The following is a 19,553-nucleotide window of genomic DNA, read 5'->3' on the forward strand; positions in this document are numbered from 1 at the left end:
CGATTTAAGTTAAGACTCTGACCTCAACGAGAAATTTTCAAACTGGAACTGTTTAACATATACTACGTATAGGGGGATACCATGTACATGAGGTGACGACAACAAGATTTAAAAGAAGTACTAAGTGGAATTACTATATCCTGACCAGACGTTACATCCTTTTTCAATGCTTCTACAACTTTTCTAATATTTACAGGTGCAAGATACGAAGTTAGAAAGACCTCGGTGCATCATCTCGATATTCGATAGAAACAACATCGGTTGAAGTCCGGAAGATACTATGATCCAACTTGCTCTATAGTCAAATTTTGCATATATGACTTTAAGAGAATGACGGGCCTCATCAAAGTTCTCTAATTTAGCCCTTTGAGTTTGATACTCACCCTACACAAATAGGAGGGAAAAAAAAGGAAATGCTGAAAAGATGTACATTTGGAACATATTGCTCATCCAGAATTTGAAGACGCAAATAGTATAATTCAAAATACTGATACCTTGGAAGAACTCTCTCTTAATATCAATGTTCTTACACCCTCCATGGAGTGTAGGATAGTGAAGTGAACTGTACAAAATGGAGCTAAATGTCACAATATGTAGTTTGCCAGTTTTTCAACTTATCCACATTCTCCCAACGAACAAAACCAATGACTTTTTCTTTCTAGCCCATCAAAGAGAGAAAAATCATGGATGTTTACAAGGCCGACAAAAAATATGAGCTACGAGCACAGAATCTTCTATAGCTCAAGTTAAAAATGACAATGTTATGGGAGAAATGATTCAAAAAACTGTGCCCTCACCACCAAACTTGTTGAAGTTCCATCAAGTGTCACTTTTTGGGAGTGGAAGATGGGCTGGACGCCTCTTTGAATGCGGAGGGGCATAGATCACTTACTGAACAGAGTGCACAACGTGGTCTCAAAGGAGTACATATGGTCTGTCCAAAACCTACCTGTTTTTGAGATCAACAGAACTAAGTTAAATGAGAAATAAAAATAAAAAAGAAGATTTGCAGGGCAGCCTAAAAACACGGAAAGCTAATTGTGTACTTCGATGCAACAATTGAATAGTCTTCTTCAGATGCTGAAAAGTTTCAAGAAAGAAGATATAGAGGGGTCTTGAGATGGTCAGTTTTTCAACATTGCACTAGTGTGGAATCAATTCAAGTAAATATATTCAGCCTTTTGAGCTTCTAAGATAAGTTCCATTGCCAGATACCTCGTTCTATGTTCTACGAGCAGCACCCTTGTTAATGTCTATACACGGTGCTTCTAAGAAATTATACAAAAGAATTAATACTGTCCATGCACATCGATGGGTTCTAGAACTACACATGACAATCGGACACTGCAGAATTTATGCATAATGCTTTTTCCAGATTATGGATGGCTTTTATTGAGATAAGATGAAAAGAACCACTCAAGAACCTCTACCAGCTTTTTTACACTACAAAGGTGGAGAATTGAATATAAGAAGCTATAATTTATGCATGCAAGAAAAATTAGACCAGAGACATACCAAGAGAGGATTGATTGGTACCCATTCTTCCTTCGGAAGCCAAAGTTGCAAGGACTCCCTAGTCTCCTCAGGGGTTCTAGTTCTCTAACAAGAGCAGACAAGTAGGAATCAATTAAACAACATAGTGCATTTGATGATTAGAGAATTGATAGATCCTTAGATACCATTCTATAAGGTACCTTCAGTTTGAAACCCCTCTCTTTCTAAATCACAGTATAAGCATTCAATTTTTTCGCCCTAATTCTATTGGTTGTAATAGAGGACAGCCACGTAAAGAAAAAGAAGCAAAATTATCCAAGTGGAGCACGTGCTCCTTGGTGTACACCAAGGGACAATGTAGTAATTTAACAGTATTCTGGACAATTTAGTAATTTAACATTATTCTTCTCCAATGATTTTCTCCAATGATTTTCAAGTTTTCTCACAATAAGTTATGCAACAGATTAGACTAAAACTATAAAACAGGAAAAAATGAGTCTCCATAACAAGCATAGTCTTCAAACTTCCAGAAATTCCGACACCAGGCATAAAAATGTTATTGTGCCACAATTGCTATTACCCAGAAAGGTTAACGGAGTGCTCAAACGCCACACCATAGTCTGCTATTATAAAGGTAACCCATAAGGCTGTAAAGCAAGGCAGAAGTTTAGAGTTTCTTCTATTTTCCTTTTATACCAAGGACTTCCATATATTTTATGCTTTTCTCAACAAATATGAATTTTTAGTTTAAACTTGGAAAATAATAGCATCCCTTAAATGAGAATGACACACTTCTGACACATTATATGTAGCCTCATTATCAGATGGAAATCAAGAGTACCTGCTTTGTTCCGGGACGTGATACCCATCCAAGCCGATTAGAAATACGATGCACATGAGTATCTACACATATCCCTTGAACGTTGTCCCATGCAACATTCATAACCTAAAGGAATATATATCCAGCTAAGTTTACAAGTGAGGACGACAAGGAAATAGAGAAAAGCATAACTCCCTTACTAGATGAGCCATCTTGGGACCAATTCCAGGGAGCAGAAGCAATTCTTCCAGAGTACTAGGGATGTCCCCGTCGTATTTAGAAAGACAAATTTTTGCTACTTTTTTCAGGTTGCTAGCCTTTCGCGTGTAAAACCCTACCTGAAAGGGAAAAGGTGTGCATACATCACCAAACAATGTTCCGAAAACTCTCAAGCATGTTGATTAAAGGACAGTGCTTAATGTTATTAATTGTTTCTCACATTTTAGCTAATTCAGGTCTAACGAAAACAATACAGTATGCGAGTAGTTTGCATAAAAGAAGGCATACTGGATATATCAAACTCTTGATTGTTTCTTCATTTGCCATGTCAATGGTATCTGCAGCAAGCAAGCCATTTTGAAGGAGACGCTGAATAGCTCCTGTTGATAATAAGTCATCAATCAGTACAAGTAAAATAACAGAATTCCATGCCCTGTATGTAGTCCAAATTAGTGGAATCGGGACTTTAGGTCTAACAAAAAATAATGTAATAATGAGAACACATGATAATTTAGCACTTTCAACTCAAGACCATGTATTTCAATTTTAGCAACTGTTTTTCCATCCTGATGTTGCTATAATGCTACTTATTTCGAACCAGAACATATGGAAAGGCCTCTATTTGCACATGAGTTCCAAGAGTTTTCAAGTTACAAATAGGCATTTGAGGGAAAACTTCACCATACGAGGTTGCGGGGATATCAACAGAGCTTTTTTGCAATAAGCAGGGGAGCAAATGAGCATCTTGAAATAAAATTCAGAAATACAAAAAGGAAAGGCAAGGCAAGAATGCTGAAATTTAGAGGAAGAAGCTATTTTATGACTGCTGAGCAATATGGGTTAAGAGGATGAAGACAAGGACAAAGACAATACCAATTTTTAATTTTAAGATATAGTAATCAGTAGAAAACAAAGTATCTTAGACAGAAACAAATCGAGACGTTAAGCAAAATAGAACTAGTATTAGCAATATTAGAGTTGAAAAGCAAAGCAAATTACATAAAAAGTGAGTACAGAATCAGTAAGAGAGCTTTCACATTAAAAGATTAGCAACTTTAGAACTTGCCATGATTAACTTGATCTTTCGTCTGGCTTGACAAGAGTGATGATACAAGGACCGCAAATCTTCTTTCCTGATAAACATAAGGTGTCAAAATTAGCAGCAAAGTCAAGATGGAACATCCAGAAGTCATCAATAATTCAGGAATTCTACAACAAAGGTCAGCAAGGGATACAATCTGCCAAACTTGAATGGATGTAAAACCCTTTCACAATCAACAATTAGAAGACTTAATTGTCAAAAACATCTAAGCATCTTCAACTGAAGAATAGTTAATCATACTACCTTCCTAAACTAGGCAACACTGAATTAGTAGGATATTAATTGAAGACATAACCTTAGTAACAACATAAAAGGATAACATCTGATAATTGTATGTTTCACTGAGCTTCTTTCACCACAAATGATTTTGCCTTTGTCCTTTTCCAGAGTTAAATAGTTCCTTTTCTGGGGTAAAATACACGGATGCTCCTCTAGATAGCTGAAAATATGCACCTCCCTGCTTAGAAATTCACACTACTGACTAACACCACTTGAATTTGGTTCCGTGGCATACATGACCCCTGAAGTTCTGGCAGTAGTTAGTCAAAAGGAAGCCAGAGGTTTTTTTTTTTTTTTTTGACTGGTTAGGAAGCCAGAGGTTTCTAATGCCACATGAAAAAAAAGGCTCCAATGTTCCCTTTTCGATGCAACTTCCTCTTTTACTATTCTCCATGTCCTTTTCATCTGTATCTCTAAAGAGTAACATTGTTTCTATCCTCATTGGACGTGTAATCTTTAGTAAATCCATATTGGTCAATAGTAATGACGTCTTACCCTAAGTGAGTTGTTCAAGAGTCTATCTAGGAGTCATTCTAGAACAGTCTTTCTTTATTATCAGTCTATTTTATTTTTATTTTATTATCAATCTATTTTATTTTTATTTTTTTGAAATTTTGTAAGTGTTCATAGCTTCCCTAAGCCTGAAACTTGTTCCCCCTCCCCCACTTCCACCCCCCCACCCCTCAAACCATTACTTAACCCTTGCTGAAATTGAAAGCTTTCTTACCCAACAATTACGGACCCTTTTCACTCTCAAACCCCACAGATTTGAATCCTATAACTGCTTCAAATTTGTCCCACCATCATAAATATGCTTGAGTTCAATTAGTGCCAAAAAAAAAAAAAAAAAAATTATCACCTTGGGAGGAAGTGAACTCCCAGCTTTCTCACAACCCATGGAGTCTACAGGTGCATCCTCTGAGGATCTCATCTTGCGGATTCCTTCAAGGACTTTTTCCCAGTTCGAAGGTGGTCGTACTGGATCAGATAGACTGACGCCTTTGATTTCTGTCCTTCAACAGACCTTAGCTCAGTGATGTGGTTAACCAAGACAAAGTGCCCATTGGCTCAACAAAATGTAGAGTTGCACAAAGGGTGATTTAAGTCTTCTTTATTTCAAACTAACTAGGGTAAAATATAAACCAAAAGAAACCTTCGTATTAGCAAACCGGACCAAGATAATAAATGAATTCTATTAAAAGCATCAAAATTATTCTCATTAGTTCTAGACTTGTTGCCTAGGAGTGTCTAGAAAGATGAACTGAAGCAAAGAACTCTCTCCTTTTTCTTCACTCACTTTGGTAATACAAAATTTACATCTTCATACAGTATCAAAGAAAAAATTGCATCTTCATTCTACAGTTTCTATTCAACGTGTCAATTGAGGGCTTCAGTTCTGAATAATTAAAGTAATGAAACCACTGAATGACATAATATTGCTTATCCCTCAGATTGGACTCTTCTGCTAAAAGTTATAGCCATTGCCTTTTCAGATTTGAGATTGACTTGTATCATCTTTTGAACTTTTGGCTAAGTAGAAGAAGGATATCTTGTAGGATTAACACTTACCCTTAGGTGGCAAGTTTGTTCCTTTTCTTTAAGTGCATATTCGCATTACCTCCTAAATCTCATTTTCACAATTCTTAGCAGTTAAATATACATCTGTTTCCAGCGTCATCCAAAGCTCACCAGCATAAACAATCATGCATATGGGAAAAGACAAGCTAAAAGCGTATCTAAAGTTTTTCCGACTTCAAAGCAATAATAGAAACCTCTAAATTACTTCATTTACCTGTTTGTGTCAACTGGGATAGAGCTTTTTCTCCTGTCAAACACGTAGTTTTGGCAGGTTCTGCACAAAGTAAAAAAGATTGGAAAAACAGATGAAAAGCAAAGATATTGGGAAGTCCAAATGCTGATGGACAGGAACGTAAAATAGCAGAGCTGCAGAGGTGACTGAACGCTTGTAACTGTTACAGAGTTCTATACCATTTAAGCATCATGAAAACATGAAAAAGAGAAATGGCAAAAACATAGAAAATTCTACTTTCACATTGTATCTCCCTGTCAATCTATCATATCCAAAAATGGCCTTTTTCACTTGCTCACAATACAAGTGCTTAAACTTTCATCACTTACTTTTCTTTTTTGAGTAGGCATGCACATACTTTCTCTCTTTAAAAACCAGATAATTTTAGTCAAGAAATGATCGGTATTTTTAAGGCTGTGATGACATTACATGTGCCATTGAAAAGCCGCAGATATAGATCTTCAATTACTAATAAGCCTTTGGTAAAATGATTTGCAATACTAGGTCATCTACTTCCTCTCTTATCTCTCTTCAACACTCTAATTCTTTTCACACTGCAATTTCAACTCATTCTTCTACACAACATAATTTTTACATGCCTTACTCATATTCTTTTCTTCCTTTTTATATCACCTTCGTTAGAACACAAGGAAGTCGAAATGCTTAGTTGGGTTTCTCGTGACTAATGCTTCTATGTAAAAATAAAAGATATCCCACGGGTAAAAAAAACTCCATTGCCTGTATTACTTGAATTAGTCATCTCTTATCACTTTTCTGTTTTTCCATTGATATCTTGTCAAACTTATCCTTCTTCAAATTCCAAGAGTTAGTTCAGGTCAAGTCGTGCAATTTTTTGGGTCTCATTAACTCAATCTTGAAGGAAATTTTCTCCTTGAGTCAATAAACAAGTATGGACTCTAACATTTCTTGGGTCTCATTAACTAAAGTTGTACATTTTTAGTGTCTTCTACTTGAATAAAAACTTTTACAAAATCATGTTCAAACTTCATTGTCTAATCATGCAAAGTTTTGATCCAATTGGATTCATTCTTTTCATCACAAACTATAGAAGTGATTGTCAAATTTATTGTCCCTGTACCCCAATAGAATAGGGTAGGCAAGAATATGAAGTCCGGCAGTAATAAAGTTTAACAAGGTAACAAGTGTTGTGGTTTCTTTAAATTAGATGGAGGTTAAACACGTACTTGCCAGGCAGAGGGATACAAGCAGCAAGTTTTAGAAAGATTAACAAGATACTAAAATAGCAACACGAAATCTTTTTCTTTGATTAGGGACATCCAGGCAAATAATTGTCAATGTGTTGATATCTTGATGGTAATAAGAATAGTTATGGAGTCAAAATAAAGACTCGAGACTTACTTGATTTGGAATATGTATCGTTCTTTGAATAGGCAAAATCCTCTATATCAGGCAGTCTAACAAACTGCAAAAGCCAAAAAGAAAAGGTCAGAAAGTTATTTTTCCTTTATGTCAACGAAAAGCCAAATGATCAAATTACCTTAAAAAACTCAAATGATCAAAGCAAGTAAGTATTTTGAGATGGTTAAAATTTTAATCAGCTTGTTAGATGCACTATCACAAGTGCACACTGAATGAATCTGGATGCTAAAAGTTATGAAAAGTCTACTCCCTCAACTAATGTACTTACAGCTTGGTTGGATGGTTGTTACATATCATTTCATAATGTATCATATTATATGTATTGATTCGATGAACACAATGATTGGATAGAATGTATTGTTTCCGGTCGTTACATAATGCCATAACTTACAATATTATTATAAAGAAAAGTAGGGTAAGGGGTAGAAGTAATTACAACCATTACAATCCAAAAGTAATAAAGATCATACTTTTTTCCCAGAAGATTCTTCTTTGACCTCTTTAGCTATGACTTCCAGAGTCTTTTTAACTCTCTTTTTTCGGACGAAAACACGAAGTTCAGGAACTGAGCTTCCACCTGAGCCTTGAGAACCTGAGAACATAAAAATTACTAATATTACTGAAATTTTCCAACAATGGCTGAAATCTCCCCCACCCCATCAAAAAAGTTACTCCTATTAATGCACTTATTAGTTACAACCATTTCAAGCCAAAAGTAACAAAGATATACCATACCCCTCCGTCCCACTTACCTTTCTTTTTGATCTGTCCCAAAAAGAGTGAAGCCTCTTTTTATGTTTAGCAAGTTGACAATTCAAACATCCTAAACATAAAACTTACTGAAATTTCCACCACCCCTCAAAAAAGTTACTCCTTTTATTTGTATTTTTCAAAGCATATACGTGCATATTTAAAGATGTGATTCAAAAAGTTATTATAACTGGGAATGCTTTGAAAAATGGATTCTTTTTGGCTGACCTGGGCTTTTCTCAAAAGGGGTTTCTTGCTTGAGGGAACTTCGCGTTCTTCGCATTTTGGCGGATGAAATTGTTTGAATACCAAGTGGAAGAAGAAGTGCAGTGTTTTTCACAAGACAGAGAGGCATTTTTTGATTGAAATCAAACCATTGTTCCGTTTCTTGTTTCTTGGACCCTGCCTCCAACAATGAAAAAAGTACAAGTACATTTGTGTTAATTTAGTTTTTTTTATTTAAATATACGGGTAGGGAAAGGGATTACAACTTGGAGGTTCGAATCCTAACCAATAAGGTAAAAGTTTAGATAGTCAATCAACTGAAATGTTAGATCCCTACGATAAAATTTAGTGAGTTATGGTAAATTTAGTTAACATTCTATACCTCATTTTTGACATTTAAATTGTTAGAATCGCATTTATAAACTTGAGAATTTTATCACATTAATTAAGTAACCATGTGTTTTTTTGTCTACTAATTCTTCAAGTTAAAAGCAATTAAATGTTGTAAAAATATGAAAGGATTGATAATATTATAAGGCATACGCGAACGGAAGTCTTTTTGTCATATCATACTCAAATAATTTCCTCACATAATATACAATAATCTACTGATAATATTCATTTATGAAAAATGCAAAATTAGAAAGTACAATAATCACAAACAAGCAACGTAAAGGAAATTTGTAAAAAAAGATCAATTTTGTCATATCACTTGACAATTTTATAAGACATGCTTAATCAGAAATCTTTTTGTCATATTAAACACTCAAACAATCCCTAATTATTTAAAAATGATATTCAAGTTTTTGTACTTGTAATTTTAGTCACACAGCTTATATAGTAGATGAGTTTATGGGAGAATTGGATTTTTGGCCTTTTATAATTTTTTTTTAGTTTTATGACTCTTTTAAAAGAGATTTTTAATTTTTACACGTAAGAGATCTGAAAAAATATATAATAAATCTGAAAAAGTCATTTTTTTTTATTCAAATTGTAAGGGGAGAAGAGATCATATTTCCTGTGAGTTTATGGTGGCCATCATTAATGTAGTCTTTATTTAGATATATAGAAAGAGTGTTTGGACCTATAATTTTGAGAATGTTGTCATCAAAACTTGACTTGTTCTTAGAACAAAATCTCCTTTTAAATTTCTCAACTAGCTGATTTATTGTTAACTTGTGTGTAAGTTAACTATTACACTCTTTTAAGACAGGTAGATGAAAAGATTTCACTTCTATTTAAATTCAAATCACACTAGATATCAATGAGTTTAAGTTATATGTACTTATAATGTAAAAGTTATCAACCCAATCAGATTAATTGAAAAATAATTATTGGTAACTCTATTCAATAATATAGATTAATTAAAATAATAAAAAATTATGTTATAAACAAATTAAACTACAATAAATGAATATAATTCTTTTTTATATTATGGGCATCTTCTTTTAGAAATTTGGAAACATTGATCCGTGAAAGTTACTTTTCCAAAGTTTCCATTCCCTTTCTCGGTAGTAAGAGCCTGTTTGGATGGGCTTATGCAGCTTATAAGCTAAAAAAAAAAAAAAGTTGGTAGTCTAACTTATTTATTTTTTTTGGCTTATAAGCTGCTTTAGATAAGCTAAGTCAAATGGGTCCAATTATTTTTTTTGGCTTATAAGCTGCTTTAGATAAGCTAAGTCAAATGGGCTCAATTATTTTTTTGTGTTTATTTTAAGCATAAAATGACTTTAAGCTGATCACAAAAAAGTTGAAAACAGGTTATAAGTAAGTTATAAGCAACTTATAAGCCAATACAAACGGACTCTAAGTAATTTTCTTCTTGTTCTTGATTTCCAAACTTGGACGGGAGAAGAAGGAAGAAGAAAGCGATGACAGTGGGGGCAGGAATTGGATATGCTTTGTTAGCACTTGGCCCTTCCCTTTCTCTCTTCATCTCTGTTATCTCCAAAAAGCCCTTCTTGATTCTCACTCTTCTTTCTAGGTAATCTTTCTCTCTACTATCAGCTTCCAAATTCAGCTTTACTTATTTTGTTATACAACAGTAATGATATTATTGACAAATTGGGTGCTATCTTTTTTCTTCTGGGACACACATATATTTTTGGCATTTTGGTGGTTTTCTCTTTCATGGGTGTCAATGCAGACATATTGTTGTCATTTTTTCCTTAAAGATTGTGTTTTTTTTTTTTTTTAACTGGCTGGGTGTGACTGATTTATGGTAAATGCTGACATATAGTTGTCATTCTTTGTTCATTTCATTATAAATAGGAAATCCCTTTGTTGCTTAATCACTTTTCATTTTCATATCTGGATGAGTACTAAGGATGACTATATGAACTTTAAGTTGTTAAATTTTGGACTATATATGTTGTTTTCTTCTGCTGTAATCGGTTTGGTCTTTCGAAAACAGCCTCTCTACCTCCATGAGGTAGGGGTAAGGCCTGCGTACACTCTACCTCCCCAGACCCCACTTTGTGAGATTATACTGGTATGTTGTTGTTGTAATCAGTTTGGTGTTTGTCAATTGTGTGGTTAATTAGTAGATTTCCATATAATAGTATTGTCAACTTCTGATTTTTCTATGCAAATAATTTTTCTTTCTTTCTATTTGTGGTAGTACATTGGTATGGCTTATGAGTCTGATAGTAATGTCAGCTCTCTGGAGGGCTTTCCTTCCACTGAAAACTGCGGCATGGTGGCCGTATACAATCCTCATACTCACTTCTGTTGGTTTTCAAGAAGGGCTTCGTATTCTCTTCTGGAAAGTTTACAAGTAAGTCGACCTACAGCTAATGTCTTGTGTATACTTTTCTGTCTCCATTGGTTAAACTAGTTGTAACTGTGAGAAAATCATAGGTGATATAGATCTCATCATAACCGGTTAGTTTCTTTGCAAAAGAATTGTGTGAAGGGTAGAAATGCAAAATAGAAGAAAAATAACTTGACCTTAATGCCATTTGAATTACTTTTAGATTTCCCAAAAACATTTGGAGTTTCATACACATGATTTTTTCCCGAAGTTACATATGAAAATGTGAAAGACTTGAATTTGCATATTTATTGAACTCATATAATTTCCAGTGGATAAGGTCATCAAAGTGGCGCTCTCTAAATTATGTTATGAAAATGTGAAGGACTCGCATAAGTATTAAACTCATATAATTTCCAGTGCAAGAGGTCATCAAAGTGGCGCTCTTTAGAATGTACTATGAAAATGTGAAGGACTTTGTATATGTATTAAACTCGTATAATTTCCAGTGCAAGAGGTCATCAACGTGAAGATCTCCAAATTAGAGGCATCATTTATCCCCACGAGTCCTTGGTTTTTGCTACCTGGACAAAGGTCAATTGCGCCAATTGATCACACGAGAAAGCCAAGATGCGATATATCATCACTTTGATAATCATCTGAAGTGCCTTTGACGTATAGCAAACATAGTTTCACATGGAACTGCTTGAGATAGGAGATGTTAAAGCCAATGAAGTAAATAACATGCAGAAATGAATAAGCGTAGCTTTATTAAAATGTATACATCCTTTTCATGAGTAGGGGATAGTCCATGTTTCCCTGCCGCCCCTTATGTCTAGGATACATGGCACGTTTTCCATGTTGGAAATGGTGCGTGGTTACGAAAACTAGCATATTAGGAATGTAAATTCATTTATCAGATAGATTATGAAACTTATTATCTAATAAAAAGTTGGTAGAAGTACATCCTATCTGCTTATATTTTACTGGACTACGACCACAACAAGTAATCTATCCTTCTGCTCATTCCCTCTCCTCATTTGGCTTTTTCTTCTTCAGCAGACTCTTCTATTTGTTGTTGTTAATCAACTTGGCAAAACTTAAAGAACTTGAACCTAGTTAATTATATCTTAATTCTTACATGAATTGTCCTAATACCCCTGTCAAGTCATTGTTCTAAACTCAAAAGGGGGTTCATCGTGAAACTTGACTTACACAAATCCTACATCGAAATGGGAGGAAAAAGTTAGGGGCCATATAAGTGGTGAGCTCAGAATTAAACCGTTGAGGGCCCTTTTGGGTTAAAGCCCAAGGGGACGAAACCATGATGCCCAAAAACCTTGAGGTGGCTCAGAGGTCGAGCAAAGCTGACAATACCTTGAGAATTAGGTCCGGCCGAGACACATGTCATGTTGAGCATGGATGTTTTTGGTCAAACAATGGTGGTCTTTTGGGAGAATTAGGTAATTACAACTGCTATGATCCGTGAGATGTCTTTTTAATTTTATGATTTGCTAATGTACATCCTACTTTAGCTAATCTTTGTTTTGGATAACCGAGAAATCTCATGTGAGTTAGCTGGTCCAACCCCAATTACTTTCATTGTCCGAACTCGGGGGACTACGGGCCAGCCCCCTACCCTGGTCGTTCATATATCAGTCTTTAGTTAATGACCTAGTGGTAGGATTTGAACTTGTGACGTGTGTCTAAACCACACTTCTAGCTTTAGCTAATTCTTGAACTCCTGGTCATAATGAATTTAAAACTACTATTTCTGTTTCCTATGAAACAATGTTTTCTTCTTCATTCCACACAGTGAGTGATCCAATCCCTATTTCCCCTTCGTCGCATGCCTTTATTTCTCTAGTTTCAGCTCGAAACATCATTGCTTGACATGGTTTATAATTTTCATTTGAAAATTGCTTGCTGCTGTTGCTTTGTTATAACTGCGACCTCAAAAGATTGGTTATAATTTGTTGGGAAGAGCTGTTATGACTTCCAGTACCTTTATTTACCCTTAACTTTGTATTCCATGTTTGTGTCATGTCAGGAAGCTGGAGGATATATTGGACGCATTTGCTGACAGAGTCTCTAAACCTCGTCTCTTTATGACGGACAAGATGCAAATTGCTCTTGGTAGAATGCTGAACAAATTCACTACATTTCTTTTGGTTTCTAGTATTTAGTTTTGATACTTTTGTCCCGTAGAATTTTATTGGTTATAGTTTTCTTTTCTCACTATGGTACCTTAATCGCGAGGCTTGCCAAAATCAGTTTAGAAGACTTGTCACAATGACCTGGAAACCCCTAGCCTTAACCCACACCCAATAAGGGGGAAAATAAAAAAGTGGAAGCAGCTCACCTACCCATTGAGAGTGTACTTTTTTATGCTTAATCTGGGATACTATTACTCTTTGTACCCCTTCCAGCTCCAAGTTGTTTCAACTTTCTCGAATATTATTTGGATCTTTCGATTTATGGTGAAGAAAACATGAATTACCTTTCTGCTATTAGATATCTAGTGTAGTTTCTGATATTCTTTCTGTTGATCTGCCATTAATATCTGATGTGTTGACATGCAGCTGGGGGTTTGGGACATGGTGTGGCTCATGCTGTGTTTTTTTGCCTTGGCCTTTTGACACCTGCATTTGGACCAGCAACATATTATGTAGAGAAATGCTCAAAGATACCCTTCTTTCTTGTTTCTGGTAAGGGAAATCTGCTATTCCTGAGTTCCTCTTTTATTCTTTTGGAAACAGCTTCTGAGTACCTTATATTATCAATCTTCATCAAACTTTATATGTGAAAGATTATGAGCACCAACCCAAAAATTTTAAGGCAGTGAATGGAGTAACTTAGGACCATTATAAGCTTCTTTGGATATGCTTACACAACTAATGAGGGACACTTGTAATCTTTAACCCCCACACATTTGTGCAACCCGGTTCTAGAGCATACACGTGGGACTTGAACAATTCTTTCTTTTATATTTCATATTTATGTTATTTTATTTTTTACGAAGATTAAAGAGTGGGCTTGTAGTAGAGAGAGAGATTAGCCTCAACAAGTCAAAGATTGGGCCTGGAGTACAGAGATAAAGAGAGAGTAGGTTCAACAGGCTAAAGAGTGGAAATGAAGTAGAGAGAGTATAGGCTCAAGAGGCTGAAGAGTCGATCAACAGAAAAGTTAGTGACTCAATATGCTGGATTGGGAGAGAGAAGCCTAGACCTGCTTGATGGCCCAAGTTGAGATATAAAAGCCTATAGAGATAAAAACAAGTAGGGATAAAGCATGTATGATGACGAGGTTACCTAAAATTTTGGTTCCCTTTTCTTGGGGTTGCCACTACTGTTTAACTTAGAAAAATAGTGTAAATTATAGTGCATGTTGCCATAGTGTTGCTTAATACCTATATGGTTATGCAGTCCTATAACACTATTTGGCATTTTAAATTGCAGCAATTATAGCCCTTGCATTTTCTACCATCCACACTTTCTCCATGGTTATTGCGTTCAGTGGATATGAAGAAGGAAACAAAGTGGACAAGTGTTTCGCTCCTGTTGTTCACTTAATTGCTGCAATGTTGGTAAGTATCTAGATTGTCTAATTCCCATCTTGTCTCGCTTGGGGGTATGAAATACATTTTCATTGTTGTAAAGGCAATTATAGATCCTGGAAGGCAAGATTGGTCGATAAAAATCGATTTGCATTTTAATGGGAAATACTGTTCCTGTAACCAATAAAGTTCTTGGTTTTGTCAATCTAGTTTCTCTTTTCGGGGAGAAGTACTCAATATTTCAACACACTAAGTTATCTACTCAAACACTGGAGAGGAATGTTTAGGTACAAAATTGTTTTTGTGTGCTTGTAAATTACCACAATATCAAATCAAAAAAATTCTTAAACCTTTTTGAATGACCTTCCTTTGCATAAGGTAGCATCTATTAACTGCTGACCGTACAAACTAGAAAAGAGCATCGGACTTACATGAACCACCGGAGAATGGGAGAACCTTCCATGCCGATGCACAGCTCCCACCCACCCTAAAAGGATGCCAAAGCTTTTTTCAGGTTGAACATGATATGTGCAATTTTTTTATAACTGAGAAATCCCCGAGAGTTAGTGGCACAAGGTTTGAAAGTCATTGGATAATGGGCCCACCCTTCTACCCTTTTCCCCTTAAATACCAAGCTTTTGCTATGACAGAATCCGAATCCATGACGTGCATCTAATTCACACATCATATGTTGTGCTCTTACCACTAAACCAAAGCCCTTGGGGCCATGATATGTGCAGAATGTTTAACTCGTGATTTGTCCAATTCGTTGAATCCATTGTTCAGACTTTGAACTAAATTTATGACACCAAATGTTTATGAACTTTGTTAGTACCGCCTTCATCCACAGTCAATCATAACAGGTTACTTACATTCTTGGTTACTGAGAGATGTAGCTTTTACATTTTTCATGTGTGCACATCTTTAGCAAGGTAGAATCCAGAACAGGAACTGCCGTGACTGGCTTACTTTTCATTTCCTGATTCCTCAGGCAGTACCAGATCCGCCGAAAGAGGTTCATTTCTTCTTAATTCCTTGAAATCAATGACTTGACCATACAATTCAATATCAGTTGCTGATTTTATTTAATGTACAGTTGATCAAGTTTAAAATTACGCTGAGCTTTGTAGACGTACTATTTTGAAGAAAAACTTAAGCAATGTCTAGTGGATTTTGATTAAATGGCGATTTTAGGATCACTCTTGCTGACATCTGGTTTGTTTTCAGACACTGACAAATCTTGCATTTGGAGGCTGCATGATTGGCATTCCACTTCTGTATTGTGTAGCAATTGTGACCTTAGTACATTGCGGAAAGATGGCATGGAGGAGATTGATAGAAAGCCGAAGCAGGGAAGGAAACTTGAGCAATAGCCAATAAGCAAGGCTAACCTTTTTCTTATGTTTTGATGAGTATCAGGTTTGTAATTGCTATCAGGTTTGTAATTGCCATATGTCTGAAGCATGGATCATTTCAGTAGTTTATTGTCTAATTGGAACTTAATTTTTTGTACACAAACGATTCCCATCCGCACCCTTTGCCCAAGGCGGTCCAAGGGGGAGGCTAGTAATATTTTTACTTTACGCCCCAAAAATATTTTATAGCGAATTTCATGATTTTGTTTTGTTCAGAAGAATATTGAAGTTTATTGAAAAAGAAAATAACAAAAGCTTTATTAAAAAATTAGAAAGAAAGACGACCTACCTTCTAACGAGAAAAGGACAAAAATGGTCCCTTAACTATGATAGTAGGTTCAAAATAGTCCCTTAACTATGCACTTAACGGTTTTAGTCCTTTAAGTTTGTTACAAATTAACAAAAACGGTCCCTTAACTATGAGAGTAGGTTCAAAATAGTCCCTTAACTATGCACTTAACGGTTTTGGTCCTTTAAGTTTGTCATAAGTTGACAGTTTTAGTCTCGACAAAATATTCATCGAACTCTGTTTGTTAGATTTGACGAGAACTATGAAAAAAAAGAAAAAATTAGTGAGAACTCTAGATCGGTCAAATAACTCGGGACAAAATCGACGGACGTTAGTCGGTTATAGGATGGACTTCTACGCATTTTTCCTCAAAAATAACCGATGGACTTCCGTTGGTTTTCGTAAAAAACAATAATAAAAAAAAAAAATAGTGTCCCTCGATTTTATCCATCGGTTTCCGTCCATTTTTTTCGCTTGTTTTTGGTAGTGACAACTTTTTTAGTTTCTGCTATTTCTAATTTATTTCTAAAGTCTAGTGTATTTTATTTAGTCGATGGATTCCCTCAGTTTTAATCGATAGAGTCCGTCGGTCTTTGTATTTCGAGACATCATTTTCTGACATTATCAAACCGTTAAGTGCATACTTAAGGGATTATTTTTAACCAACTCTCATAGTTAAGGGACCATTTTGTCAACTTATGGCAAACTTAAAGGACCAAAACCGTTAAGTGCATAGTTAAGGGACTATTTTGAACCTACTCTCATAGTTAAGGGACCATTTTTGTTAACTTGTAACAAACTTAAAGGACTAAAACCGTTAAGTGCATAGTTAAGGGACTATTTTGAACCTACTATCATAGTTAAGGGACCATTTTCATCCTTTTCTCACCTTCTAACCGTGGGAATTATTTAGGACTTTGAAATTTGAATTAATTACTCAAATTTTCATATTAATAAATAATGTTCTACACTAAAGATCTAAGATAATGTATTGTGACACATGAAAAACATCTTATCAACTTGAATTAGATTAATTTTCGTGGGTTAGTGAAATTGGTTTCGAATATATTGAAAAAAGAACCACCAAAGATTATGATTGAATATAAGTACTATTAGAGTTTCAATTATAGATTTTGATTCGAATTTTGAATATGAAATTGTCTTTAATAGAGAGCACTATACCTTTTAAGTTAAATTTTCTAGCACGAATTTAAATTAGTCGGACTTTATAACGGAAATCAAGCCTGGAATGAAAAGTACTTAAAGTAGAAATAAGTTAAATTTTCTAACACGAATTTAAATTAATCGGACTTCATAACAGATATCAAACCTGATATGAAAAATACAAAATTAGAAATAGATATCGATTCGCATACATAAGTAACTAATTTGAAATTGAAACGAAGTAGATATACTAAAAAGAATTTGAGGATCTTACCAACATGTTTGTAAATATCATCGAGTTTTTTTCTTTTTAAAATTATAATACATTGAAAGGCAACGAAAGTAAAGGAAGATGGAGAATAGTTAGGATTTCAATTTTTATTTGTTGTGCGAGATGCTTTAATCGATATCACTAAATTATAAATTTTGCTAATGTAATATTATGCATATTTTGTGATTGAGAAAAATAAAGCTGAATAGAGTAGAACATTGCAGAGATTTATTTATATGGGTTGTGGGTTCCGTGAGATTAAAAAGATGGCCAATATTGTTTCATGTTGTAACATTGAATGGACCCAATTTTGGTTAATGTTGTACGTTATAAAACTGGTTGAATTGACCATCCCATAAATACCATCCATGAATAGAAGTCTAATGATTTTGGGAAAATACGTATAAAGTCTAATTCGAAACGTCTCGCGTTCCTAACCCTCTGTTTGGATGGTTGTTTCCCGTGATTCGTTAATGTAAAGTATGGCAGGGTACCGTATGGTGTTGTATTGTATTGTACTGTATTAATGAACAGAATGTTTGGATAGACTGTATCGGTTGTTGTGGTTTAATGACATTTGTATTGTTTGGATAACCTGTGTTACGGTCCGTCAGAAGCCGTAACGGTTGACCTAATAGCAACCTGACAAAGGACGGACCGTAACCCGTGTTACGGTCCGTAACGATGCCACGAAGGGTGTTTTTGTCCAAAATTTTGGCGCGATTTTTGGCCCTATAAATACTTAAGTTTAGGTTTTTTAGCAATTATTCAGCTTCTTGAGAGCATTAACTTTAAGCCTTGGATATTTGTGAAGTTGTTGGAGCATTTAAGGCATCAACTTCACCCTCATTCCATATTGTATTACTATTGTAAGTATATTATGTCACCTTTTAAGCTTTCATTATTAAACAAAATGATGAGTAGCTAATTTTAGTTCTAAGATTACGGACCCTATGATGGGTATTGTGTGAATAGGTTTCTACTATTGATATATGCATAATGGTTGTTGGTATTTATTCAATATTTGTGTTTTATCGTTGGATTGCAAGCATTAGCCTAAGCCATTATACTAACTTTTTTTGAGAAAAAAAAGAGTTAGCATTGGTAAGATTGAATAACAATGACTCGGGGCGTTAACCCTCGTTTAATAAACTAACTTAGGAATAAGAACAAGTCTAATTGGCATCATTGGTCGCTCTTCGATTTCAACTCTTTTATATTTAGAAAAATCATAAAGAGAAAATACGGTCTAACTGTTGGGAAACATTAAGAGATCGAGTGCATACCCTCAGACAACCATTAGAAGTATATTACATTGAAACATGAAGCATAATATATAATCAACACGGGGAACATAGCCTTAGTCTCTCTCGCATTAATTACAATTCAAGTCAAAATATTCGTTTACATTACACAATAAATATTACAAACTGTTCGGAATAGGACTAAAGCCTTACCGATAAAACAGTTGAACTACATGTAAATCAATTCAAGGCTCAACACCAACTTTTATGTCGCATTTTTTTTTCGTACTTACTTGTTTATACCGTTTTATTTTTATATGATATAAAGCTTTGCCGTTTGCCGTGCTTCAACAAGCATATGGCAGTAGTATTATTATTTAAATTGATAAGATAATTTAATAAATCCACAAACAAACAGGAAAAAAGTTGATAATTTTAATTTTGGGAGCACGCTAATCACGAAATTATCCAGTAGAACAGCAATTCGAATTCAACTTGGTGCGTACACGAGCTACTTTTAGCCACTTAATATTAATCATCATAGCACATATGATTACGTATAATAACGCGCTAATAATGGCCACTAATTAACTACAAGGACATGAGCTGGGACCAATAATACAGCGAGTATATTAATTATCTTAACAGCAGCAAGTGAGAGGAGCTGTACTAACCTCACATTTATGTACAAATGTTTATCTTAAAGACACGTAGGATTAGCTGAAAAAAGGATAAATTACCAAACCATGAAGAAATAGTGAT

At 34.8% G+C, this 19,553-nt stretch overlaps 2 protein-coding genes across 7 annotated transcripts; one reads left to right on the forward strand and one right to left on the reverse strand.

The window, feature by feature from the left end:
* Positions 1-88: 88 nt before the first annotated feature.
* Positions 89-8,311, reverse strand: LOC132603279 (endonuclease III homolog 1, chloroplastic-like). 4 transcript variants are annotated; one of them, XR_009568077.1, is made up of 13 exons: positions 8,104-8,311; positions 7,596-7,717; positions 7,105-7,168; positions 5,707-5,766; positions 4,774-4,922; positions 3,600-3,666; positions 2,822-2,913; positions 2,515-2,652; positions 2,336-2,440; positions 1,516-1,599; positions 798-949; positions 495-562; positions 89-384 (listed from the first exon to the last, which is right to left on the reverse strand). XR_009568077.1 is itself a non-coding variant. In XM_060316282.1 (12 exons), the coding sequence occupies exons 1-11, from the start codon at positions 8,228-8,230 to the stop codon at positions 827-829; spliced, it is 1,131 nt and encodes a 376-aa protein (XP_060172265.1). In that variant the 5' UTR covers positions 8,231-8,311; the 3' UTR covers positions 457-562; positions 798-826. The 4 variants fall into 4 exon arrangements, 2 of the variants coding, with proteins under 2 accessions (XP_060172265.1, XP_060172247.1); XR_009568076.1 differs by having other exon boundaries at positions 495-949; XM_060316282.1 differs by lacking the exon at positions 89-384 and having other exon boundaries at positions 457-562.
* Positions 8,312-9,888: 1,577 nt separating this feature from the next.
* On the forward strand, positions 9,889-16,002 carry LOC132603287 (gamma-secretase subunit APH1-like). 3 transcript variants are annotated; one of them, XM_060316283.1, is made up of 7 exons: positions 9,889-10,084; positions 10,721-10,876; positions 12,903-12,988; positions 13,435-13,560; positions 14,311-14,438; positions 15,337-15,423; positions 15,636-16,002. In XM_060316283.1, exons 1-7 carry the CDS (start codon positions 9,972-9,974, stop codon positions 15,786-15,788), a joined length of 849 nt encoding a protein of 282 aa, XP_060172266.1. In that variant the 5' UTR covers positions 9,889-9,971; the 3' UTR covers positions 15,789-16,002. The 3 variants fall into 3 exon arrangements, with proteins under 3 accessions (XP_060172266.1, XP_060172277.1, XP_060172272.1); XM_060316294.1 differs by having other exon boundaries at positions 9,890-10,084; positions 15,305-15,423; positions 15,636-15,775; XM_060316289.1 differs by lacking the exon at positions 15,337-15,423 and having other exon boundaries at positions 9,892-10,084.
* The last annotated feature ends 3,551 nt before the right edge of the window (positions 16,003-19,553 follow it).

This window comes from Lycium barbarum, chromosome 1 (assembly GCF_019175385.1).
Source record: "Lycium barbarum isolate Lr01 chromosome 1, ASM1917538v2, whole genome shotgun sequence".
Classification (NCBI taxonomy): Eukaryota; Viridiplantae; Streptophyta; class Magnoliopsida; order Solanales; family Solanaceae; genus Lycium; species Lycium barbarum.

Excerpts from the sequence above, each read along its gene's own strand:
- LOC132603279 (XM_060316282.1), bottom strand. The coding sequence starts at position 8,230 with ATGCCTCTCTGTCTTGTGAAAAACACTGCACTTCTTCTTCCACTTGGT. Across the intron at positions 7,718-8,103 it reads CCCTTTTGAGAAAAGCCCAG|GTTCTCAAGGCTCAGGTGGA; the intron begins GTCAGCCAAAAA and ends TTATGTTCTCAG. Across the intron at positions 3,667-4,773 it reads GGAGTTCACTTCCTCCCAAG|GAAAGAAGATTTGCGGTCCT; the intron begins GTGATAATTTTT and ends TATGTTTATCAG.
- LOC132603287 (XM_060316283.1), top strand. The coding sequence starts at position 9,972 with ATGACAGTGGGGGCAGGAATTGGATATGCTTTGTTAGCACTTGGCCCT. Across the intron at positions 12,989-13,434 it reads CAAGATGCAAATTGCTCTTG|CTGGGGGTTTGGGACATGGT; the intron begins GTAGAATGCTGA and ends GTTGACATGCAG. Across the intron at positions 14,439-15,336 it reads ACTTAATTGCTGCAATGTTG|CAAGGTAGAATCCAGAACAG; the intron begins GTAAGTATCTAG and ends GCACATCTTTAG.